The sequence below is a fragment of the Carcharodon carcharias genome, chromosome 16, assembly GCF_017639515.1.
Source record: "Carcharodon carcharias isolate sCarCar2 chromosome 16, sCarCar2.pri, whole genome shotgun sequence".
NCBI lineage: Eukaryota > Metazoa > Chordata > Chondrichthyes > Lamniformes > Lamnidae > Carcharodon > Carcharodon carcharias.
This window is the reverse complement of record NC_054482.1, coordinates 100,203,758-100,230,330: the sequence shown is the minus strand read 5'-3', so window position 1 is coordinate 100,230,330 and position 26,573 is coordinate 100,203,758. Positions and strand designations below refer to the sequence as shown.

Here is a 26,573-nt window from a genome sequence, read left to right as displayed (position 1 = left end):
GAGGACAGGTTTACAGTTAAATTCCCCAAATTTGCAAAATTGAGTTATACTTGCATTCATATTTCACATCAAAAGTCTCGAGAATTCCAGAAAGTAATTTTGTTAAATGCAGCTTCTGTTCTGTAGGTAAATACAATAGCACTGGTTCCGCGGAACCAACTTCAATGGACAGGCCATTGAGCCCGGATGCCCGAAAACTGCTTCCTTCAGTAGGTTCTCTTCTCGCAGCTCTCTATTGGCCAATGCTCAAAGAGTGGGCCAAAGGAAAAGGTATAAGGATATGCTCAAGATTGCCCTAAAGCACAGAGGCATTAACACCATAATGCGATTGCTCGGCCTGGTACCACACTGGTCCATCAATGCAAAGAGCCACTTTAAGGCTCAGCAACTCGACAGCGGGGCGGAACGGCAGCACCAGAGGGAGGAGAAGGAAGCCAACCTGGGGCTGTGATTTCCACTCCCCTGCGCTACAACGTGCCCCCACTGTGGAAGAACACGTGGACCCAGAATTGGGCTTCTCAGTCATCTGAAGTCTCACCAAATCTGACGGGCGTCATCCCTGATTCTGAGGGACCGCTGATGACGACAATAGCCAATCTATATTCTGAGCTGGGGGTAAGATACCAGAGGGAACCAATTATCCATACCCCCAACCAGGATCAGTACCTTCAGGTAAGAAAGCAGGGAGAAAATGATCAGGAAAAATGACGATTGTTATCGATGAGGGAACATCAATATCGAATTTTAGCTCATCAATCTAGAATTTTAAGAAAACAATATTCTCCCTATCACATTTGTTGCTTGAATGAATCTAAGGTTTTGGTCTCGCTACCATTTATAATTTTCATCAATCACTTTTTATGAAGAGATTCTTCCTGATATCTGCCCTAAACATCTTTCACAATTTTTAAACTGCGCTCCTTGGTCATATTTAAGTTTTGAATTTACTATTTAGTATTTTACTTATTTCTATAAAGTCACCTCTCAGTGGATTTACTGACTCAAACAAGGAGGTATCTTTTTATAACCCAAACAGAAATCTTGACCAGTTCTAATTCCATGATGTTTCCAAATGGAAGTGATATGTATTACAGGTATCAGAATACCTGAACTTCAATTTGCCATCCTTACATATCAACCGTGTACTTATGAAGTGGGGAAAAGCAATTATTCACATTCTTAGATCCGTCGAGAAGCCTAACGCCTGCATCATGACAAACTGGCATTTTGTCTTTCCATGCTCTCAAGACAAGTGTGAAGAATATAAAGCTCAGCTGACGCACGTACAGATGATCAAGTATTATACATTTATATTAAAAGCCTGTTTCACAATCTCCACATCACAAATGTGTCAATCTGACTTGCTGTTAACACTATTCGTCACACTAAGAACACTTTGATGATAAAACAGCATGTCCTTCACCTAAGCATGAGCAATAGTACAGAACAGCTGCCACTACATACAGATTCCTTTAAAAAATGTCTCTGAACTTAATGCAAAGGCAGAACACTTGGAATAAACAGAAAAATCACTGAGGCATTTAGATCAACACTTTTAATGTGCAAATCACCTCAAATCCATTACATAGCCAAGTAAACAAAATATAACATTTTATCATAGATTCACTATTTCCAGATATGTACCATTTCATTAGAACTACTATACATTCAAGCTTATACAGTACTTCAGCCTAAACATGTTAAGCACAAAGTTGATAGTTTTAAAAAAAAAGCAATAAGTTATGGCCAAAAGTGGCCCCAAGTTACAATTTGTCAACTTTTGCTAAGGATAATGCTCCAGAGTGGCATACCCATGATTTATGGTCAAGACTTTCTTCAAGAACAGCCAGAAGATGAACATGTAGGTTGATATCACTTTATTTGTGGTTTAATTATTTTTGAAAGTGGCTTTTTCTTCAGAAGCCCCAGATCCGTAAATCACAGTGGCTCATGTGATGCACTCATGTGTACAGAAAGATGACGGAACGTTATAGTGTCATCCATCCCACCAATTACAAGTGGACAGCAGCACTGTACTTCTGCCAACAAAAAGGAGCCTTGAAGGAATCTCCACCACTACTGTTCAGCCCCACTGTGATGTACTGCTTGACAACTAACTTTGCTCTGTACTCCGCTGTTTCATAACATCCACATCAGCCAACCTAAACATCAAACTCACCAATTATCAAATGACTGCATCACAGTACAATAATGCTGTGGCAGGGAATGCAACAACCTTTTGTGATGGTATGTTCTAACATAATAAAGCAATATGCTGTCTTAGCTTTTATTTAAGTTAAACAACAAAAATTAGTAATCCTTTTGGCATGAATAAAATATACAAGAGTCGTCAGTGATTTGCTTAAAACCAACCAGACCGGGCTGATGTTATTCTGTGGGCTTGCTTCAGTAAGCAGCACAGTCCACTTGTCTATCCTTTACATACCATTGGAATCCACATATTCAAACACATCCTTCTCTTAGCTGATCTGAAGACAGTAGAGAATGATAGAAGCAGGTGGGAGTTGGAAATGTAACTGTACATCAAGGTTTTTTTGATACACAGCAGCAATTCTTCAAAAAAGATAAAATGTTATTTTTTAAAAACATTACCATAACCAAAACTGTGTAATGTTAGAAGCAGTAGCTACTTACAGTAACTACTTAAATAGAAAAAGTTTAGCTGCATAACTAGCAATGACTTAGGCATTTGCCAACAGCACATCTAACTCATCAAGGATTCAGCCTGATGCTTGTTTGGGTAAATTGTGATCTGCACCTGTCTGAAGTTTTTGTTGTTATTATTTGTTAGTGTCTTTTGAACAAGTACCCATGTCTTGTTCCCCAAAAAATATATGAACTACAAAAAGTAAATGCACTCTTCACATATTTTTAAACCAAAAGTACTTAAAAGAAAAGAAAAAATTAACAGAACAGCCAGTTAAATCAACAGGTAGAAACAGCATAGAGTATGAAAAACACAATCTGCTTTTACAATGCATTCTTTTCAACTCTGAATTTTTTTCCTTTTGCAATTTATCTTGGACCCAGTAATAAATCATCAAAAAGGATCAAAAGGCATTTGGTCAACAGTGCAGCTTCTAAGATTTCTTCCTTTGCGTATCATGCATAAATTGGGCTTATAAAAGTGCTATTCAAATCAGCTGGCTTCTCGTCAAAGATGATCCTAGTAATTAATTCTTTTAGCATATACGAGGTAGCCCTTGGATTTAATAATTCCTCTGCTTTTAACAATTACTGAATAGCGCAGCACCCACTTCGTTATCCATTCATATGCCAGATTGTCTTGAATGCTGGCAATCACAGCCTCTTGAAAACTTAACATGGGTATCAGTTCTTAAAGAAGAAAGAAATAAGACATTTAGTGCAGGGTTATTTAAAACGGTCAGCTCAGTGCTTTAGAAAATAAAAAAAACTTCCATAATGCCTTTGTAAGTATCTGAAAACAATCCAAACTGCTTCACTTGCGAAGAATTTGAAATGTAGCAATTTAATGTGGTGGCTATTGTTTAAAAAAAAATTCTTAGGATATGGGCGTTAATAGCAAGGTCAGCATTTACTGTCCAATTCCAGTTGCCCTAGAGGTGGTGGTGGTGAAGCTGCTATTGTGCAGGCAAAATATCACTAAAGGAATGTAGTAAATGATCTTTGTTTTTAGTGGAATTGGTTGGTGCATTTCTTTGTACTAAGGCATCTTGAAATCCAGCTGAGCCACTAGAACATGCAGTTTAACACAGTTGGAACGAGACAGCTTTCCAATAGTAACAGGTAGTGCAGAGGGTATAGAGAAGGAGGAACTTAGAATAATCACCATCACTAGAGAAAAAGTACTGAGCAAACTATCGGGATTAAAGGGTGACAAGTCCCCAGGACCTGATTACCTACATCCCAGGGTCTTAAAGGAAGTGTCAGCGGAGATAGTGGATGCATTGGCTATAATATTCCAAAATTCCCTGGATTCTGGAAAGGTTCCAGTGTGTTGGAAAAATGCTAATAAGACGCCCTTATTCAAAAAAAAGGGTGGGGGGGGGGGTGGGGGCGAAGAGGCAGAAAGTAGGAAACTATAGACTAGTTAGTTTAACGTCTGTCATTGGGAAATTGTTGGAATCCATTATTAAGGAAGTAGTAATGGGGCATTTGGAAAGTCAAAATGCAATCCATCAGAGTCAGCATGGTTTTATGAAGAGTAAATCATGTTTGACTCATTTGCTAGAGTTCTTTGAAGATGTGACAAGCAAAGTGGATAATGGGGATCCTGTAGATGTAGTATATCTGGACTTCCAGAAGGCCTTTGATAAGGTGCCGCACAAAAGATTAATACACAAGATCACACGGAGTTAGGGGCAATATATTAGCTTGGATAGAGGATTGGCTAACCAACAGAAGGCAGAGAGTCGGGATAAATGGGTTTTTTTCTGGATGGCAAGCTGTAACTAGTGGGTGCCACAATCTATATTAATGACTTGGATTCAGGGATAGAAGGTACTATAGCTAAATTTGCAGATTACACCAGAATAGGTGGGAAAGTAAGTTGCAATGAAGAAATAAGAAATTTACAAATGGATATGGACAGGTTACGTGAATGGGCCAAAATTTAGCAGATGGAGTTTAATGTGGATAAGCGTGAGGTTATCCATTTTGGTCGGAAGAATAAAAAGGAGACTTATTACTTAAATGGAGCGAAACTTCAGAATGCTTCAATGCAGAGGGATCTGGGTGTCCTTGTGCATGAATCGCTGAAAGCTAATATTCAGGTACAACAGGTAATAAGGAAGGCAAATGGAATTTTGGCATTTATTGCTAAAGGAATAGAGTATAAAAATAGGGAAGTGTTGTTGCAACTGTACAAGGCATTGGTGAGACTGCACCTGGAGTACTGTGCAGTTTTGGTCTCCTTACTTGAGGAAGGATGTAGTTGCATTGGAGGCGGTTCAGAGGAGGTTCACTAGATTGATTCCAAAGATGCGGGGCTTGCCTTATGAGGAGAGATTGAGTTTAGTTTAGGCCTATACTCGCTAGAGTTTAGAAGGGTGAGAGGAGATCTAATGGAGGTATATAAGATGCTAAAGGGGATAGACAAAGTAGACGTGGAGCGGATGTTTCCCCTTGTGGGGCATTCTAGAGTGGGAGGCCATAGTTTTAGGCTAAGGGGTGGTACATTTAAATCAGATGAGGAGGAATTACTTTTCTCAAAGGGTTGTGAATCTGTGGAATTCACTACCTCAGAGTGCTGTGGATGCTGGGACGCTGAATAAATTGAAGGAGATAGACAGATTTTTAATTAGTAATGGGTTGAAAGGTTATGGGGAGAGGGTGGGAAATTGGAGTTGAGGCCGAAATAAGATCAGCTATGATCATAATGAATGGCGGGGCAGGCTCGAGGGGCTGAATTGCCTACTCCTGCTCCTAGTTCTTATGTTATGTTCTTATAATAAAGAGATTCTGGAGAGAATATTCAGTCTGGGTTCCTGGTATATACATGTGGATGCCTGCTGAGGCAAAGGTCTAAGTTCAGCATTGATGTTCCTGATAATTAAACACCACACAGCCACTCCCTGGGCTCCCACGTGATTATTTAGCCAAGCCTGGAGAGGACAGCAGTGGAACACATCCCTGCTGTATTATTAATTTCATGATAGGACAAAAGAAATGGCGGTGGAGATAGGAACTGATCCAGCAGGACCCCACTAACCCCCAAGGGTAAGCTACAACTAGTTCCTATCCCTCACACTAAGGGTAAAATTTTTAGCTCAGCAGGTGGGCGCACGCCTAAAATGACGATGGGCATGCGTCCCAATTTTATCGCACACTCACCCAATATTTCGGTTGGCAGGCATACGCCAGAGTCCGCAGTGCGCCCGCCGACAATTAAAAAGCCTATTAAGGTCATTAACAAGTAAATTCAAAGAAACTTTTCACTGCCTGTCCAACCTTACAGTTGGCAGGCAGGGGAAAATGCCAAGCGGCCTTTGCACTTTTTTGGAAACCTCATCCATGGTTGGAATGAGGTTTCCAAAAGCAAATAAAAACTTTATTTTTTCATTACTAACATGCCCCTGCTCATGTGACAGAGTCACATGAGGAGACATGTTTCATTACATTTTTATTTTAAAATTTTTTTTTTCATATATCTTCATCTCCCCGAGGCAGCTCTCTGCCTCAGGGAGATCATGTAGCGTACACTCGCACGCATGCGCGAAGGTCACGTTTGCCAGCTTGCACACCTCCCCCTGCCCGCACAGGCAGCGCCGCTCACGTTTGATGCTGGGAGGGCCTTAATTGGCCTGCCAGTGTGAATTTGCCTTCCGGGCCCGATTGTGGGCCCGACCACCCCCACCGAGCCCGCACGCCAAGGGCAAAGTTCTGCTCCAAGCATTTATTATAGAGTCTGCACATCAGGTGTACACAGATTCTTACACACACGCTCATCTCACCTTTAGGGTCACTGTGAGTCAGTAACTGTATGTCATACTCCTTAGCAAAGGCAGTAAGCTCTGGTGGCATCACACAACAGGAAGCTAAATTTACCTGGTTGCTGCTAGGTTTCACCTAGACATGGGGGAAAAATGAACAGTTAAGGGCAACACTAGATAAACACACTGATGCAATTTTTGAACTCCAGTGCACCAAACTATTTGCAGTTGAGTTGCACTGCTTGTAGTTTCGAATCAAAACCAAAAAACATGATCTAAACATAACAGTAAATAAACAGAAAATGGGAGTTTAAGTACAGCATTTATAAGTTACAAAATCACAAATGGAGATAATATTTTTGTACAATCTCCAAACACCCGCCCTTCTGAAAGTGAAGCATTTCTAAACCATTTCTTGTTGAGAATTGCCATCATCCAGCATAAGTCCAATGAATTAGAGGTTTTTCGTCTGGGGATATCATGGTACAAATTTGATCCTACTGTGCTTGGGCCCCAGCTATTGACAATCCATATCAATGATTAGTATGTGGGGACCAAATGTAATATTTCCAAGTTTGCTGATGACACAAAACTAGATGGAAATGTAAGTTTTGAGGAGCATGCAAAGAGGTTTCAAAGGGATTTAGACAGGCTAAGTGAGTGGGCAAGAACATGGCAGATGGAATATAATGTGGAAAAATGTGAAGTTTTCTACTTTGGTAGGAAAAACAGAAATGCAGGATATTTGTTAAATGTTAAGACATTGGAAAGTGTTGATGACCTGGGTGTCCTTGTATATAAGTCACTGAAAGCTAACATGCAGGTCCAGCAGGCAATAGAAAGGCTAACGGTATGCTGGCCTTTAGTGCAAGAAGATTTAAGTACAGGAGTAAAAGGAGCCTTGGTGAGACTGCACAGTTTTGGTCTCCTTACACAAGGAAGGATTTATTTGCCACAGAGATAGTGCAAAGGTTCACCAGACTGATCACTGGGATGGCAGGTTCGTCCTATGAAGAAAGATTGAGGAGACTGGGCCTGTATTCTCTAAAATTTAGAAGAATGAGAGGTGATCTCATTGAAGCATACAAAATTCTTACAGGGCTTGACTGGGTACATAGGGACACAGGACCAGTGAGCCATTCGGCCCATCGAGCCTGCTCCACCCATTCAACTAGATCATGGGTGATCATCCACCTCAATGCCACTTTCCTGTGTTATTCCCCATATCCCGATGTCATTAGGATCCATGCTCAATGATTGAGCTTCCACAGCCCTCCGGGGTACAGAATTCCAAAGATTCACCACCCTCTCAGTGAAGAAATTCATCCTCCTCTTAGACTTAAATGGTCTGCCTCTTATTCTGAGACTGTGTCTCCTGGTTCTAGAGTCACCAGTCAGGGGCAACATCCTAACTACATCTACCCTGTCAGACCCTGTAAGAATTTTGTAAGTTTCAATGAGATCACCTCTAATCCTTCAAAACGCTAGAAAATACAGACCCAGTTTCCTCAGTGTCTCCCCGTAAGCCAAACCCACCATCCCATGGATTAGTCTGGTGAACCTCCATTGCACTCACTCTATGGTAAATGTATCCTTCCTTAGATAAGGAGACCAAAGCCGTAAACAATACTCCAGGTGCGGTCTCAGAGGCTCTACACAATTGCAACAAGATAATTTACCCCTGTACTCAAATCTCCTCGTGATGAAGGTTAACATACCATTTGCCTTCTTAATTGCTTGCTGCACCCACATGCTAGCTTTTAATGACTCATGAACAAGGATACCCAGGTCCATTTGGGCATCAATACTTCCCAACTTCTTACCATTTAAGAAATACTCTGCCTTTCTGTTTTTTCTACTGGAGGATATCTTCCCACTTGTTCACATTATATTCCATCTGCCATGTTTTTCCCACTCACTTAGCCTGTCCCAATCCCTTAGAAGCCTCCATGCATTCTCCTCAAAACTTACATTCCCACCATGTTTGTGTCATCAGCAAATTTAGAAATATTACATTTGGTCCCTACATCCAAATCATTTATATAAATTGTGAACAGCTGTGGCCCCAGCACTATCCTTGTGATACTCTGCTAGTAAAGCCTGCCATCTCGAGAATGATCTGTTTATTCCTGCTCTCTGTTTTCTGTCTGTTAACCAATTCTCAATCCATACCAGTATATTATCCTCAATCCCATGTGCTCTGATTGTTTAATAACCACCTGTGTGGGACCTTATCAAAAGCCTTCTAAAAATCCAAATACAACACATTCACTGGTTCTCCCTTATCTTATGCTACAGGTAACATCCTCAGAAAACTCCAAGAAGTTTGTCAAAGCTGTAGATGCAGGAAGGATGTTTCCACTGGGTGGGGGTGCTAGAGCCAGGGGACAGTCTCAGAATAAGGGGTCAACCATTTATGACTGAAATGAGGAAGAAGTTCACTGAGGGTGATGAATCTATGGAAGTCTCTACCCTAGAAGGATGTGGAGGCTCAGTCATTGAGCATGCTCAAGACGAATCGACAGATTTCTGGATATTAAAGACATGAGGGGATATGGGGAAAGTGCAGGAAAATGGTCTATTTGGATAGCAGAGCATGCTCGAAGGGTCAAATGGCCTGCTCCTTCCATTATCCCATGTTCACACCCTATACCTACGAACACATCTTTCAGCACAAGGCACTGGATAACTATCAAGAGCAAGAACCTTGGCCACTTTTTCCTCCCGCTGTAGTGTCATTGGGACACTGAGGTCAATGGCAGCTCCTTCATTGGTATCCCAGTTGAGATCAATTAATTCTACTCAGATTAAGAATTAAACCTGGGAGAACTGAGCCAAGCTGATCCTATCATTGCCCAGCGTTCACACACACACTTACAGCAGGGAACACTGGATGGGAGCCAGGAATGGAAATCCTGGTCAATGTCCCCAACTCAATGCAGTGCATCCACTTTGTACAATTTTAATGCCATCACTGAATCATAAAAGCAAGAATACAGGGTTATTCCTAATTAAAAAAATCCCATCATTTGGGTTTAAGGCAGCAGCAAATTCAATAGTCTTCATATCTACAGACAGACCAAAGTTCAATCTAATTTTTCATTGTCATTCACGACCTGTTTATTGCACCGTGCAGTACATTCCAGATTGCAGTATGGCTGCGCACCCAATCAGCTTAGAGGGAACATAGGACAGAACTTTATCGAAGAATATCTCAACCTGCTATTACCTGAGCCCACTGATAGAGTTGCTCTAAAAGTACTTTGTCCAAATCAGATGTACCAATTGCTACAATGCTTTGACTTTGAACAAGAGTTTCCAGTTCTTCCCAATATGGTTGCAGGTGCGAGAGAGAAAGACTAGCTCCGTCTTCAAGTGGAGGAGGAGCAATAATCACAGAGTCCAGCTGTGATACTGCAAGCGCGGAACAAGCTGCATTAAATACAAAATGCGGGTTATTTCCTGGGCAACAACATTTGAAATCTTTAATGTTAATTAGTACCTTTTTTCTCCTCTAAATCAGATAGCTAGTAAAAACAAAAAATAGAATTTGAAAACGGTAACATTTGAAAATCATTTTCAGTAGAATAGAAGATTGCTGGCCTTCATGAAGAAGCTTACCTTATAACTTAAAACTAACACTAATCTCTGGAGGGGGAAAAATGACCCAAGGGTCAACATGTTGAAAGTTTTGACAATACTGGAAAATAAATTCAAAGGACACTGGCAATTTCATTGTATATTTGCAGTTTGGCAGAAGACTAGTAAGAAAGTAGTGACAGCAGGCACCTTTTAACAGCTGTGTGGTCATTAACAAATGCTACAAATGATCAAATTTAAATTCAAACACAATCATGTATCTTTAGGGCATTAAAAACTTTAAATTTTTCCAGAGACTGGCACATTAACTGGCTGATGTCTTTTCCTAGTATACAAACTAATCTCACTATCCCACTGAAAGCCACTTCTGGAAAACTAGCTCTTTCAAATAAAAGACATGGAAGTGGACTGGCTCACTGGTATGCTGCCAAATGAGATCATGCATGTTGCCTGTAGCAAACTCCTAGCTTTGTTAAACCACCAACACAGAGTACACTGCGAGTTAACTTTTTAAAAAGAAAGGAGTGCAAACCATTCAGAACCTAGAAATACACAGTCAAGTTGTATCCTCCTTCACAGAAAAAAGACAGCTATGACAAGTGAATATTACAGGGAGCAGGCAAATAAAGACTTAAAAGTGCACCGAAGCCAAGAGGCACTGGATCTACCTGGCCTTTTTCTTGCAATCTGGCAAAATATGATCATGGGAACCAGTAGCAGTGCCTGCAGTATTGTTATCTGCTATCAGTATCTCCATTCTACAGGACACCTTAATTGTGTCCTTCATAGAAGAATGTTTCAAAGGTCAATTGCACCTGCAATCAGTCATAAATAGAACACTTTCTCCAAAAACACATTTCAAGAAGATCTTGCTAAGAACATGCAGTTTTGTTCAGTTTTAGAAAATCATCCTGCAATAGATTTTTACTAGTTGGTTAACTGCAAACGTCACCACAATTTTGGTCCTTCTGTTTGAATATCATCGCAAATCAATGAATGTGCCTTTCAGCTAGCACATTGCAAAGTGATCCCAACTGTTTAAAGCTATCTCGTGCTTACTCTACACAGTAATCACAAACATCAGTGAGATTTCAAGGCTGTGGCCAAATCTCAGCTCTCAAATGTGAATTATAAACTGAGAGCCAATTGAACTCAAATAGATAGATGGCTCGCAGTTGTTCCTAGGTTTTTTAATTGTTACCTGTGGAATATGTTCTCATAGATTATATTAGTTTAATGATTTAAAAGAAACCAGAAAGCACACATTATTTAGAATGACCTCAGTAGCAGTAGTAAACCATTTGGGGTTTGAATATTCCCAAGCCAGGTTCAGTGCCAATTCCAAGCACAGTGTTTACATTTGCAACAGACAACATGACTGCGTTAGCACAGAATGATATTACAGACAAAATGATAAAGACATAAATATTTAAATACTGCAATCACCTGTACATAAAAATGAACACAGCTCCTGAACACAGAGCAGAGCAAAACACACTATGGATGCTGGAATTCTGAAATAAAAACAGAAAATGCTGGAAATACTCAACAAGTCTTGCAGCATCCGTAAATGTTTCCAGTTCTGTTGAAAGGTCATTGACCTGAAACATTATGTATTTCTCTCTACATTACCACTGCACATTCTCAAGGGCAATTAAGGGTGGTCAATAAATGCTGGCCTAGCCATTGATGCCCATATTCCGTAAATGAATTTTTAAAAAAAATCAACCTTTTTTCATTTCATTTCTCCTGCATTCCACCCCATCAGGGTTCAAAATACACAGGCAAATTTGCCCTATAAAAATCACAAATAGCCTGTGAAAAATCAGACAGGGGTGAAAATTCAAATTATTGAAAGGTCAGCCCAGGTATTCTGACTGGAGCAGTAGTGAGCATGGGAGAGCGAGAATATATGAGGAACTGCTCCTCCTCTCGCACGCTCACTGTTCCACTCCTCCAATGACAGATTCCTGCTCTCCCTCTTTTGCTACCTCCAGAAACAGAATTTATGATTGGAGGAACAGCAAGAGAAAGAGGGAAGGAACCTATAATTGGAGGTCGAAGAGCAGATATTCTGGTTGGTCCTGCTGCCACCATGCAGGAACTTTCAGCTGTACTGTCACCAATTTTTTCAACCAGCTGCTGGACGATGAGAGGAAGGAAGGTGGTGGCTGGAAACCAGTAACGAGGCATGAAGAACAGATCATGACAGGTTATGTTTTCACTGTGTCACATGTAGCTCCAGGTTTTTTGTTAAACTTGTAAAACTACTTTGCTTCTATCAATTCCAATTTTGGTTTAATGCACCAGTCACTCTTCTGTGTAAGTTGCACACGGAGTGTCAAGGCCTGGTGCAGCATTCACGTCCAGCATCTAGAGGCGAGGGAATCATTGGAAATGGAATTTTTTTTTTTTTTTGCTTCTTCAGTCCTGGGGCAGACAGAGCTTGATGGGGGAACTGGGACTGGCTCCCTCAACCTTTGCTTTGGCGGGGGGTGGGGGGGTGAGACAACGACAACACATTTTATTGTTGCTTCACCCGTTCAAAAGCGAGTTGGCGATAGATGGTGTGGGATTACCTTCTCTTCCCATCACTGGCCAAACATTTCCTTTGGCAGCTGCAGCCTTCAACTTTGAAAGCTTCCCTTCTCAGTTGCAAAAGGAGAGACACAGCTGTCAACAGAGCAGGTTGTGCTTCTTGGATGCTGTGTGGCAGACATGATGCGGGTTGTCTGGGATGCTACAACACTGGGACAAGTTGCCAGAGATATTGCTTCAATTACTTCTGAAATTTTCATGTCTGTTCCACAGCATTTTGAATAGTCACAGAAAAATTGTTCATAATGCTAATGCTTTTTGAGGCCATAGAAACCTCACAGGATTGACCAAAAACAGAAAAGGCTATCCATCAATAAACAAATTTTAGATAAGTGGACTTGGGGCCACCCTGTGCAAAATGAAGATGACTATCTGATGGCACAATGTGACTTTCCATTTTACTCACCAGCCATTTACATGGCCTGTCAGATTGAGGTTGGCAATTTGGGGTTGTACTTGTAGGCTGGGTGGGCCCCCAGGCCCAATGAAAAGTTGTTTCATGCAGTATCCTTTAAGCCAGCAAAGGGAAAGGAGAGTGTCTCTCTCATAAGCCATAGGTTTAAACATAGCTAGGTTTAAACATAGGTCATGAGGTGAAAGGACGGTAGCATCACCAAGATCTCCCCAAATTTATTCCCCTCCTCACCATCCCACTTGGGAGAGCAACATCCCAAAAACAGAATATCTGGTTATCAATTTTCTGCTTGTGGAAGCTTGCTGTGCATTATCTGGTACCACCTAATAAAGAAATTAGTTAAAATGGAAAAGAAGCCCCCGAGAACCATAAAGTAGCTCCCAAAATCAAAAAGCAGCCCTCGAGAAAATTATGCCAGGCATTTTTTTCCCTCAAAAAGAACCCTTGAAGAAAACAATTCTTTTGACTCCTGCACTGTATCGTAGGTCTCCCCTTTTATTCTTCTCCTGCCGTTTCACTATGTATTTGCTTAAACCCTATTTCATCTCTAAATTTTGCCAGTTCCATTGAAAGGTCATAGACCTGAAGCACAAACTTTCTCTCTCTCCCCACACATGCTGTCACATCTGCTGAGTATTTACAGAACTTCTTTTTATTTACAGACAGAACAGACTAGTTTTTAAATGATGCAAGATGTACAGCACATGAGGTGTAATCATTTTGAGTTCACAGGCTGATTTAAATTAGAACTTGTTTTTATATAGCACCTTTCATGCCATTGTTAATTCACAATGATTAGGGCATATGACCATAGGGCCTATGGAATATCACTCACTCATGAAAGGTCTGCCTAGGGAATTCCTCCCAAAAGGCGTACACACCATTTTAAACCTTTTCATAGGAGGAATTTTTTCTCCTAATATATTTAAAATATTCAATGATGCACTGTGTTTATGCCAACAACTTTTAAAAAATCTTGTATATATTGAGAAAGAAGGATTTTCTATCGTAACATACATTTAAGATGAACTGTCTTGTCTGGATATTGTGAGGTCTCATGGACCTCCTCACTATATCAAATTCAAACAACGAATGGACCTGACCATAATGCAAGTGACAAAGTTTATCAAGTATTCCTTATAGTTGGGTTCACTAGTCACTTAAATGTGAATGAAAAAATATCAATGTAATATTCCATTTAACTTGGCTAATTAACTTTAAAATTTGGGAAGCATATTACCATTAGAACAAATGGTAGACTAACTAATATTGATCTGTTGTACCCTGTTGAATACATGGGAACGAAATGAAATTTCAGAGGTTGGTGTGTTTGTTATTTGAAAAGATGCTCCTTTACAATAATGAATCTTTTTCTATAAATGCACTAGATAAGTTGAGTAGTTAATTGTTTGGATTGAGATAGAACCATTGAAAAGTTACAACACAGAAGCGGGCCATTCAGCCCATTGTATCTGTGTCATCCAAAAAAAGAAAAAACTAGCTGCCCATTTTAACTCTGCCTTCCAGCATCCGATCTGTAGCCTTCCAGGTTAGGGCACATTAAGTGCAGATCCAGGTGCCTTTTAAATGAGTTGATGGCTTGTGCCTTCACCACCAAACCAGGCTGTGAATTCCAAACACTCACAACCCTCTGGGTGAAAATGTTTTTCCTCATATCTCCTTTAATCCTTCTACCAATCGCCTTAAATCTGTGCCCCCTTGGTAACTGGCCTCTCCTCTATAGGAAACATGGCATCCCTGTCTACCCTATTGAGGCCCCTCATAATCTTGTACACCTCAATCAGGTTACCCCTCACCCTTCTCAGTTCCAAGAAAAACAACACCAACCTAACCAATCTTTCCTCATAGCTGCAATTTTCAAGCCCTGGCAACATTCTTGTAAATCGCCTCTGTACTCTCTCCAAAGCAATTATGTCCTTCCTGTAATGTGGCAACCAGAACTGTACACAAAATTCCAACTGTGGCCTAAGCAGCACTTTATACAATTCCATCATTACATCCCTGCTTTCGTATTCTATACCTCGTCCAATAAAGGAAAGCATTCCATGTGCTTTCTTTACCATTTTATCCACCATTCCTGCCACTTTCAGGGACTTATAGACATGCACACCAAGGTCTCTCACTTCCTCTACCCCTCCCAATAACTTCATATTTATTGTGTATTCCCTTGCTTTGTTTGCCCTCCTCAAATACATTACCTCACACTTCGCTGGATTGAATTCTATCTGCCACTTTTCCACCCATTCAACCAAACCATTAATATCATTCTGGAGACAATAGCTATCCTTTTCTTCATCAACTACACGGCCAGTTTTTGTGTCAACTGCAAATTTCCTAATCATGCCATCCACATTTCAGTCCAAATCATTAATATATACAATAAACAGCAAGGGAACCAACACCAAGCCCTGTGGAACATCACTGGAAACAGTTTTACAAAAACATCCATCAACCATTACCCTTTGTTTCCTGTCACTGAGCCAATTATGAATCCAACTCACTGCATTTCCCTGTATCCAATGGGCTTTTACTTTTCTGGCCAGTCTGCCATCTGGGACCTAGTCAAATGCCTTGCTAAAATCCATGTAGACAACATTCACTGCACTACCCTCATCAATCCTCCTTATTAATTCCTCAAAAAATTTGATTAAATTAATAAGACACAACCTTCCCCTAACAAAACCATGCTGACTATCCCTGATAATCCTTGTGATGGTTGTGTTGTGTTTGCCAATTTTCTTTTAAAAAATGAAATTTAATCTAGAGATTGGCAGCAGAGCAGTGAAAGCCCATATGGCCAGGAGCAGTTGCATCTACAGCTATAATAACCCAAAACTATTGTATAAAAACATGATACCATGGATTCTCTACATCACTACCCTCAACACCACAGGTGCTTATCTTATTAAGTAGCCTTATGTGCGGTACCTTATCGAATGCCTTTTGGAAATCCAAATATATTATATCTACTGGTGCCCCTTTATCTATCCTGCTTGTTGCCTTCTCAAAGAATTCTAATAAATTTGTTAGGCATGATTTCATGAAGCTATGCTGACTCTGCTGATTAGATTATGTATTTCTAAATGCTCTGCTATTACATCCTTTATCATAGACTCCAACATTTTAACGAATGCCCACTGACTAACATTGTGGTTAGATTATTTCTAAACATGTTGAATAAACATTTAAAAATGATGCAAATATAACAAAGTACACTGAAGAGCAATCAAAAATCAAAATACCTCAATTCTGGCACTTACCTTTTTCCACAGCATCCTTGATGCCCGAGGAGTCAGGGTCACTTAGAAAAAGCTTTGCTGCATGCAAAAAAAAAAATGTGATTGACTAAGGCAACAGATAAGGTTCCTGATAACCGTTTTTATTTTAGTTTGCAAAAGATTGCACACAGCAAACAAAAGTACTAAAAGCACATAGAATGAACATACTGACAAATGTAAAGACAGCAAAACAGTCAAGAACTCGCCTCAAAATATTTTAACTGCAGAAAATTCACATAAAACGGAAGGTGCACCTACAGGTCACAGCTCTACTCAGCACCCATTGAACATTTAATTCCTGGTTTAATGTTGTATCTTTGTTACAGATGAAGTTGCCTGCGTTTGCTTCCACTTTACTGATTGGGACACTGGAAGTCAGAATCTTTTATTAACTGCAACTTGGAACAGGCACTCTTACATTGAAAATGCAGTTTAAGAGAGAGGTAAGCCTTAGGGGAAAGAACAAAGAATGCAAAGATACCCTAGATAGTGAAAGTCTCAATGAAATGCAGAACAGAGGTCCAATGGCATAGACACATATTGAAAGCTGAAAAGACATAAAAAGGGAAAATGTATTTGATTGTACAGGGACATTGAATATAAAAGTAATGAAGCTGTACAGTACATTGGTTATGCCACCGCTGGGAACCATGCTTATTGAAGAATGGAAACAGATTCACTAGACAAACATCAAAATCTAAGTTATAATGATACTTGAAAAACTTGAACTGTTTAACTTGGATCAGGGAAGACTAAGGGGAGGTCTAATTCTAGTGTTAAAGATTGTGATACAGCTTAAGAGGGTAATAATTGAAAGGTTTCACCCAGTCAGTGAATTGATGATGCGGAGCATAGATTTAGGATTAGTACTGGAAAGAAAATCTGAGTGGCACAGTTAATTGTGCTCATGCCTCTGAGCTGGAAGTACCCGAGTTCGAGTCCCACTCCAGGGCTTATTGGCCACAGAAGAACCCAGCTATTGGTGCAGGTAAGCCAGTGTGTATTGTTACTATTTCTTAGCCCAGATAAAGGGGAAGGTTAGCAACAGGAAAGACATCCAGCGGTAAAATCACCTCCAAATACAAAACAAATGATGGCTGACATGAAGGGTGATCAACCAGTATTGAGATGACCCCACATATCATGGGAAAAGCTGAAAGAGGAAGTTAGCACTGAAAGGATAATGGAAGCGGTGTTATATATTTTTCACATCAATTACACAGATAGGACCATTCTATCCAGCAGGTCCATGCTGCTATGTTCCACACAAGCCTCCTCCCACCACCCCACCCTGTCAGTTTATCCTAAACTTCCTTTCTCTCGTGTTTATTTAGCTTTCATTTGAATGTGTCAGTAGATATTAAAACACGGATACATCACGATTGGAGTAAATGAAGAGCTACCAGGGTAGTTCTTTCTCTGACAACATCTACAAAGTTGGCAGGTTCAGCCATGCTGCTCTTTTACTGAGGATGAAATAATCTAGTGAAAGAGACAAAGAATTGAGGGAGGGGGAGAAAGAAAAGAGAAAAGAAAAAATTGCCGTGTCCAAAACACCTTACGAGAGAATTTTAAGCTCCCCCAAATCTTGATGGACAAGATATGGTCAGGGAGGGAGCACAGTGGAATGAATTGGTAGAAGCATGAGACATGGCCCCAACCCACCATGGCAAGAAGTCTCATTGGACTCGAAACGTTAACTGTCTCTCTACAGATGCTGCCAGACCTGGAGTTTTTCCAGCGTTTTCTGTTTTTACATCATGATTGTTCTTACTTCTAGTTTAATCGTGATGGCTTTGGGGCTGGAGAGGTGGGTTAGTGATTTTAATACGCTTACAAGGCTGCAACCCTTAGATCTGACAACCATTGCAATTCAACAACCGTGGATTAAATTTTCTGGGGCTCAGAAAACTTAAAGAAAGGAGGGAGCTGCCAGAGCAAGCAGGTAAGGGCTTTTCCAGCATTGTTCAGAATCATGAGAAGTGCTGACCTCCAGAGCCCCCCCTCCCCCCCAAACAAAATCTTACCCCATTTCCCATCCCACCACAATGTCTCCTTCAGTTTGAATGCTCCTCACTGATTCCCGTCCTTCTCGATTGCCACAGACTGTTCTCAGCAGCTGCCTCGCACTACAGATTTTTCCACCTGGCAGCCTCTTAATCTGGCCGGCCATGGGATACGAAGCGGAATTTTTAAAAATTCTAATGAGTTCTTGCACTGAATTGAATTAAGCAGGACCTCTGCATTCCGAGCCGCTGACATGCACCCTCGCAATCTCCATAAATATCAGAGCCTGTACCCTTCTTCATTACCTGACACTTTTACTTCCTCTCTCTCCTCAGGGCTTATTGAGTCTACATCCTGAGTTATAGTACATTCCAGTGTAGCAGGTGGCTCCTGCAACAAAGAAAAAAGGAAGACACTGAAATTTGGAGATTCGAAACACCCATGAAACAACTTTGCTGCTGATAATGCTTTCTGCCACTTGTAGCTGCTCACTGCAAATATGTGTAGGCTAAAGTTGATAAACTGATCAAAGTCCTCGCAATCATTTCTTCCTGGAAAGGGTGAAGGATGTGCTACTCACACTACAACTAGTTAGCTTTGCAGATATGCTTCTTTTCTTTTGAAAGTTAACTATCTTTCCCACAGGAATTTGGTCCTATTACTACTCATACAAACAAAATGAAATCAGAGCTGCAGTAGGGTTGGAAGCTGCAGCATCTTGTATGTATATAGGGATATATTCAATCTCAGCCTACACCTGCTCCTAATTCATATGTTCATATGTAACCAGAGCAGTAATTTGGGTGCATGTTACAAACTGGGGCTTCCAATTGTCACTGAACATGGCAAAGTATCAATCACTTCCAAAAATGTCTATGTAATTTAGTTTCGTGCAAGTAATTTCCCAATATCTGTTTTTACAAATGCTTGGCCCTGGAGGGTACGAAGGTAATGCAATAATATTGGCAACTGAATTAGACATATGCATTTTGTACTTGAGTCTCTCTGAGCCACACTGAACCAACACGCTGAGTTAAGGCTTAATACAAGACCTGTTTCACAGTGAATGAACATACAGAACAGTTGTTCACTTAGATCAGTACAACATATCTTTGCAATAATAGTACAAAATGTACAATAGTACAAAATACATCATGGTATTCCATCCACCACTGACACACTGTGGTGGCAGCTGAAGTCCTTTTTTCATATTCTTTCATGGGATGTGGGCATCGCTGGCAAGGCCAGCATCTGTTGTCCATCCCTAATTGCCCATGAACCGGGTGGCTCGCTAGGTCATTTCAGTGGGCAGTTGAGAGTCAACCACATTGCTACGGGTCTGGAGTCACATGTAGACCAGGTAAGGATAGCAAATTTCCTTCCCTAAAGGACATTAGTGAACCAGATAGGTTTTTACAACAATCGATAGTTTCATAGTCACCATTACTGAGACTAGTTTTCAATTCCAGATTTATTGATTGAGTTCAAATCCACCAGCTGGATTCTGGATCACTAGTCCAGTGACACTGCCACTACCCCACCATCTCTGCCTAAATCTGTGATCTTTCATCAGAAAGGTTCATGAGGTCCGATCTGAAATGTTAACTCTGTTTCTCCCTCCACAAATACTGCCAGACCCACTGAGTATTTCAAGCACTTTTTGTTTTTATTGGAAGTGTATTGACATTCCTTCATTGTCACTGTGTCAAAATCCTGGAATACCCTCCCTAAGAGAACTATAGATGTGTCTTCAATACTCAGACTGCAGCGGTTCATGGTGGTGACTCATCACTACTTGCTCAGGGCAATCAGGGGCTAGCAATAAATGCTGGCCTTGTCAGCCAACAAATAATGCAAAGAACTTCCCAGAGTAAGTCATCCTCCAGGACACAAACAATAATATTTTCCAGCTGCTTCTTAGACATTTCTAAACTTTGAACCCATCAAAAGCTTTTGTCACTGTTCATTGAACACAGCATACCAAAACAATGCAGTGGCAAGTTAATCACAGATCTATTTTGCAAAGCACATATCACTCGCATTATTTAGTTAATCAAATATGACTTGCAAAAGTGGAGGGAAAAGAAAAAAAATCAGTGAAAAGAAAATGCTGAAAATCACTGTTGTAATTCACTGATCAATTCTGTTTTTAACAGAGTATATACATCTCATTGAACATCATTCCTCCAGCCAATTCACAAGTGTGGGTGCCATAACACCCAAGGAACAGGCAGTGGAAAATAATTTGCAATTACTGCATTGTTTGAAAAATTAAATCAGTAAATGCATTATCCATTGCATTACTGAGCCATCAAGACATGCAGAACCCAGGAATTGCCTCTGCATTCAGAGTTAGCTGAATTCAGGTAGGGTGGGACTGGGAACACAAGTGGTCTCAGGGTGTTAAACTAAAAGCTCCAACCATTGCTATTTTGTTAAAAGGTGCAAATGTGAAGAGAAAGACCAAGCTTCTCTTGTAACAAATACAAATGGATAACCTACCGATACATGCTTTCCAGGCCCGGGATCCAGACAGCCTAGATAAAAGCAAAAAACTGCAGATGCCGGAAATCCAAAACAAAAATAAAAATACCTGGAAAAACTCAGCAGGTCTGACAGCATCTGCAGAGAGGAACACAGTTAACGTTTCGAGTCCATATGACTCTTCAACAGAACTAAGGAAATATAGAAAAGAAGTGAAATATAAGCTGGTTTGGAGGGGGGGGGAGGAGAGAGAGAGAGAGAGAGAGACAAGTAGTGCTGGATAGAGAGCCAGTGATAGGTGGAGATAACCAAAAGATATCATAGACAAAAGGACAAAGAGGTGTTGAAGCTGGTGACATTATCTAAGGAATGTGATAATAAAGGTACAGATAGCCCTAGTGGGGGTGGGGTGGGGGGAAGGGATCGAAATAGGCTAAAAGGCAAAGATAAAACAATGGACGGAAATACATTTAAAAATAATGGAAATAGGTGGGAAAAGAAAAATCTAAATAAATTACTGGCAAAAAAGGAGGATCGGATGCAGGACAGAGTTCATGATCTAAAATTGTTGAATTCAGTCCAGAAGGCTATAAAGTGCCTAGTCAGAAGATGAGGTGCTGTTCCTCCAGTTTGTGTTGAGCTTCACTGAAACAATGCAGCAGGCCAAGGACGGACATGTGGGCATGAGAGCAGGGTGGAGTGTTGAAATGGCAAGCGACAGGGAGGTCTGAATATTGAGTTCAACAATTTTAGATCATGAACTCTCTCCTCCATCCCCACCTGCTTTCCGATCCCCCTTTTGTCCAATAATTTATATAGACTTTTCTTTTGCCACCTATTTCCATTATTTTTAAATGTATTTCCATCCATTGTTTTATCTTTGCCTTTTAGCCTATTTCGATCCCTTCCCCCCACCCCACCCCCACTAGGGCTATCTGTACCTTTATTATCACATTCCTTAGATAATATCACCAGCTTCAACACCTCTGTCCTTTTGTCTATGACATCTTTTGGTTATCTTCACCTATCACTGGCCCTCTATCCAGCTCTACCTGTCCCACCCCCTTAAACCAGCTTATATTTCACCTTGTTTCTATTTTTCCTTAGTTCTGTTGAAGAGTCATACAGACTCGAAACGTTAACTGTGTTCTTCTCCGCAGATGCTATCAGACCTGCTGAGTTTTTCCAGACAACCTATACTTTTATTTGCTATCTGAAAGTCATGGGCATAGGGTTTTGGATAGGGCACCTCATGGAGTAGATGAATCCTATGTCAGAACACTAAAATTTCTGTCACCTTGTAACTTAACATATATGCCATTTAATGGAAGTGTTGATTTACTCATGCTTGCCAAGGTTCATGTCAGGAACTCAGACAGCTTGGACACTCCTGCTCTGGCTTATTTAGGAGAACTACCACCATGTGGAGAGAGAATTTAGGGGGATACAGTACTCCATGTGTGTTCTCTCATTTCATCAAGCAACTTTGTCATAGGTCACCTTGGTTAGAGTTAACCAGGAGAGTCAATATCCACGCACCTACGGCACTGTCTACTATTGACAGAGGCAGGAGAGAAATACATCAGTTCCACTTATATAGCATATTAGGACTTCCCAAGTCTCAGGACTTCCCATGGAACTAAGCATCCAATGAAGTGCAGTAAGCAAAGTCCCACAGCTAATAAAATGAACAACCAGTTGATCTGTTTCCAGAGGTTAAACCTGAACCAAAATTCTAGGAGAATGCCACAATTAAATTCAAAATGGTACCATGGAATTTGTAATGCCTGCCTGAACCACTGGACAGCGCCTCTGACAACAAAGCATTCTTTCATTACTGCACTAAAATCAGTCTAGATTATGAACTCAAATTATGAAGTAAAAATTGGACCCACAACCTTCAGCAACAACATAATAAATAAAAATCTGCTACAAAAATAAAGAAAACAAAATTCACAACCCATCAAATTATAATAACCTACTGACAAGCATGACTGATACACGAACAGTGTTCCATAAATTGCTGGTGTATTACAGTGTGTTAACCCTGAAATTATTAGGAGAGAAATAACACTGATAAATCTAGCACCAAACCTGCAATATTTTAATGTGTAACTGTTTAACATGTTTAATTTTGTTTTTAAAAAGGAAGTGAATCTCCAAAAGGGAGACTCCCCTATTTAATTTCGCAAGAGCAGTTAGGGATAGGCAATAAATGTTGGCCCAGCAAGCACACCCACATCTTGTGAAAGAATTTTTAAAATAGTTTTGATGTAGAGAAGAAAACAAAAAAAAGACATCTTTAAGATTGTATTTCAGATTTATAGAGGGAAATTAGAAACCTATTGGTACATTTGGACATTCACACATTATGCCCAAGTATCAGAATGGGGCTAAAAGCATCTCAAAAGAGAACTGTAAAATCACAGAGTGGAGGAAAAACTACTTTCAAGTGGCACTGACTTTAAAACGTAACAGTAAGAAAAATAGTATGTATACATTAAAAGAATTATATAATTGTTGGTGCAGGAGGCCAATCAGCCCATTGTGTCTGCACTGGCTCTCCAAATGAGCATTATGACTCAGTGCCATTCTCCTGCCTTTTCCCCATAACCCTGCATATTATTCAAATAGAAACAATCATCTAAGGCTCTCTTGAATGCCTTGATTGAACCTGCCTCCAGCACACTTCCATACAGTGCATTCCAGATCCGAACCACTCGCTGTGTGAAAAAGTTTTTTTCTCATATCACATTGCTTCTTTTGCAAATCACTTCAAATCTGAGCCTTGTTGTTCTCGATCCTTTTGCGAACGGGAACAATTTTTCCCTATCTACTCTACCTAGCCCCTCATGATTTTGAACACCTCTATCAAATCTCCTCTTAGCCTTCTCCTCTCCAAGGAGAACAGTCCCAACTTATCCAAACTATTTTCATAACTGAAGTTTCTCGTCCCTGGAACCATTCTTGTAAGCCTCTTCAGAACTCTCTCCAATGACTTCACACCCTTCCCATAATGTGGCACCCAGGACTGCACACAATACTCCAGCTGAAGTGTAACTAGTGTCTTGTATAAGGTGAGCATAACCTCCTTGCTCTTGTACTCTATGCCCCTATTAATAAAGCCCATGATCCCAGGATACTGCATGGTTTATGAACTGCTCTGTCCACCGGTCCTGCTACCTTCAATGATCTATGCACATATACACCCTGGTCCCTCTGCTCCTGTACCCCCTTATACCCCTTATTTTATATTGTCTCTCCATGTTCTTCCCATCAAAATGCATGACCTCACAATTCTCTGCATGGAACTCCATCTGCCACCTATTTGCCCACTCCATCAACTTGTCTATGTCCTTTTGAAGTTCTATACCGTCCGCCTCACAGTTTACAATGCTTTCAAGTTTTGTATCATTTGCAAACTTTGAAATTGTCCCCTGCATACCAAGATCTAGATCATTAGTAGACATCAGGTAAAGCAAGGGTCCCAATACCAACCCCTGGGGAACCTTCCTCCAGCCTGAAAAATATCCATTGACCATTACCCTCTGTTTCCTATTACTCAGCCAATTTTGTATCCATGTTGCTACTGTCCCTTTTATTCCATGAGCTATAACTTATCTCACAAGTCTGTTGTGTGGCACTGTATCGAATGTCTTTTGAAAGTCCATGTACACCACATCAAAAGCATTATCCTCATCTACTCTGTTACCTCTTCAAAAAACTCCAGCAAGTTAGTTAAACATTATTTCCCCTTTAGAAATGCACGCTGGCTCTTCAAAATCAACTCATATTTTTCCATGTGACTACTAATTCTATCCCGAATAACTGCTTTTAGAAGCTTCCCCATCACTGAAGCTAAAATGACAGGTATGTAATTGTTGGGCTTACCCTTACAATCTTTTTTTGAACAAGGATGTAATGTTTGCAATTCTCCCGAGTCTAGGGAAGACTGAAAGATTATGGCTAGTGCCCTGCAATTTCCACTCTTATTAATTACAATATCCTTGGATGCATCTCATCTGGTCCTGGTGCTCTGTCAACTTTAACAACTGACAGTTTATCCAACACTTCCTCCTTATCAATTTTGAAACCTAGTGACAAGAGTTTTTGCCTGTCACCATGGCCGCAATAGCATCTGCTTCCTTGGTAAAAATAGATGCAAAGTATTCATTTAACATCTCTGCCATGCCCCCTGCCTCCATGTGTAAATCCTCTTTTTGGTCCCTAATTGGCCCTACTTCTTTTACCACCATCTTACTGTTTACATGCCGACTCTGGGATTCCCCTTTATGTTGCCTGCCAGTCTTTCCTCATCATCCCTCTTTGCTTCTCTTTGAAGACATATTTGTATATATAGCACCTTTCACAACCACAGGACATTCCAAAACACTGTAGGGCTAATGAATTATTTTTTGAAAAGGTAATCACTATTGTAACATAGAAGAAAAAACAGCCAAGTTATACACAACAAACCCCTACAAACAACAACGTGATAATGACCAGATAATTCTGCTTTCTTGATTTTGACTGAATGATAAATATTGACCAGGACAACCGGAAGAAATTCCCTGGTCTTCGAAATAGTGCCACAGGAATTTTTATGCCCACCTACAGGGGAACACAAGGCCTTGGTTTTAATATAAACTAAAAACAGAAAATGCTGGACAAATTCACATCTGGCAGCATCTGTGGAGAGAGAAACAGAGTTAATGTTTCGAGTCTGTATGATTCTCCTTCAGAAGAGTCTGAAGGATAGTCATACAGACTCCAAACATTATCTCTACTCGCTCCACAGACGTTGCCAGGCCTGCTGTGTTTTTCCAGCATTTTCTGTTATTTCAGATTTCCAGCATCCAGTATTTTGCTTTTACCTTGGTTTTAATGTCTCATCCAAAAGATGGCACTTCTAACAGTGCAGCTGTCCCTCAGTACTGCACCAGAATGTCAGGCTTGATTTTTTTTTTTCTCTGCTCAGGTCCTGCAATGGGTTTTCTGACAATCTTCTAAGTGCTGAGTGATACTAAGCCACGACTGACATCTCAATTGCAACCAGCCTTCCACTAGTTTGTTACACTAAAAAAAATCCTGAACATAACCATATCCAGATATGTACAATGTATGCATCGCTGGGTCGAATGTCCATATGTGAAACTAATTAGATAATCCTTTCAGAAGGCAGGCACGATGTGCCGAACGGCTTCCTTGTGTGCCGGAACATCCTCTGCAAGGAGGTGTTTCACTGCAAACTACCTGCCCCCCCCTCCTCAAAAAGCAGTCACCAATGGACGGCGTTATATAACCAGCCAGTAGTGAATGTAAAGACACTGCTCACTCACCTTCAGCAACTCAGGGCTGACCTGAGAACACCATTTCTCCAGAGTCTCCCGAATACAATCCTGTAACTGCAAGAGAGACAGTGAGTGAGTGAAGGGTAAGGCCGGGACCCCAAAGCCGGGCCTGCTAAAAGCCGACAGCAGCGCCGTTCAGCAGGAACATTCCCCTCCGCGGCCTGAGCTGCGGTGTGGCCTCGGCTCCCCCCGCCTCCAGCTCACCTCCTCGCTGGGCGAGGTCGGGCATTTCTTCTTTAGCCGGCTCCAGTTAACGATGTTGCCCGTGTGGATGGAGACGGCTGAGGCCTGAGCGAACAGCTGCTTGCCACCTTCCATCTGCATCTCGCAACCAGACATGGCGGAACACCCCTAGTCCCCTCAGAACCGAGTCGCCGCCCCGCCC

At 40.8% G+C, this 26,573-nt stretch overlaps 1 protein-coding gene across 1 annotated transcript; it reads right to left on the bottom strand.

Moving 5' to 3' along the window:
* Positions 1 to 1,540: 1,540 nt before the first annotated feature.
* gclm (glutamate-cysteine ligase, modifier subunit) lies at positions 1,541 to 26,573 on the bottom strand. The gene is made up of 7 exons (XM_041208159.1): positions 26,393 to 26,573; positions 26,177 to 26,242; positions 18,659 to 18,743; positions 16,329 to 16,385; positions 9,664 to 9,866; positions 6,456 to 6,570; positions 1,541 to 3,357 (listed from the first exon to the last, which is right to left on the bottom strand). The coding sequence occupies exons 1-7, from the start codon at positions 26,525 to 26,527 to the stop codon at positions 3,188 to 3,190; spliced, it is 831 nt and encodes a 276-aa protein (XP_041064093.1). The 5' UTR covers positions 26,528 to 26,573; the 3' UTR covers positions 1,541 to 3,187.

Excerpts from the sequence above, each read along its gene's own strand:
- gclm (XM_041208159.1), bottom strand. The coding sequence starts at position 26,527 with ATGTCTGGTTGCGAGATGCAGATGGAAGGTGGCAAGCAGCTGTTCGCT. Across the intron at positions 16,386-18,658 it reads AGAGGAAGTAAAAGTGTCAG|CAAAGCTTTTTCTAAGTGAC; the intron begins GTAATGAAGAAG and ends TTTTGCATGCAG. Across the intron at positions 9,867-16,328 it reads CAAGGATGCTGTGGAAAAAG|CTTGTTCCGCGCTTGCAGTA; the intron begins GTAAGTGCCAGA and ends TATTTAATGCAG.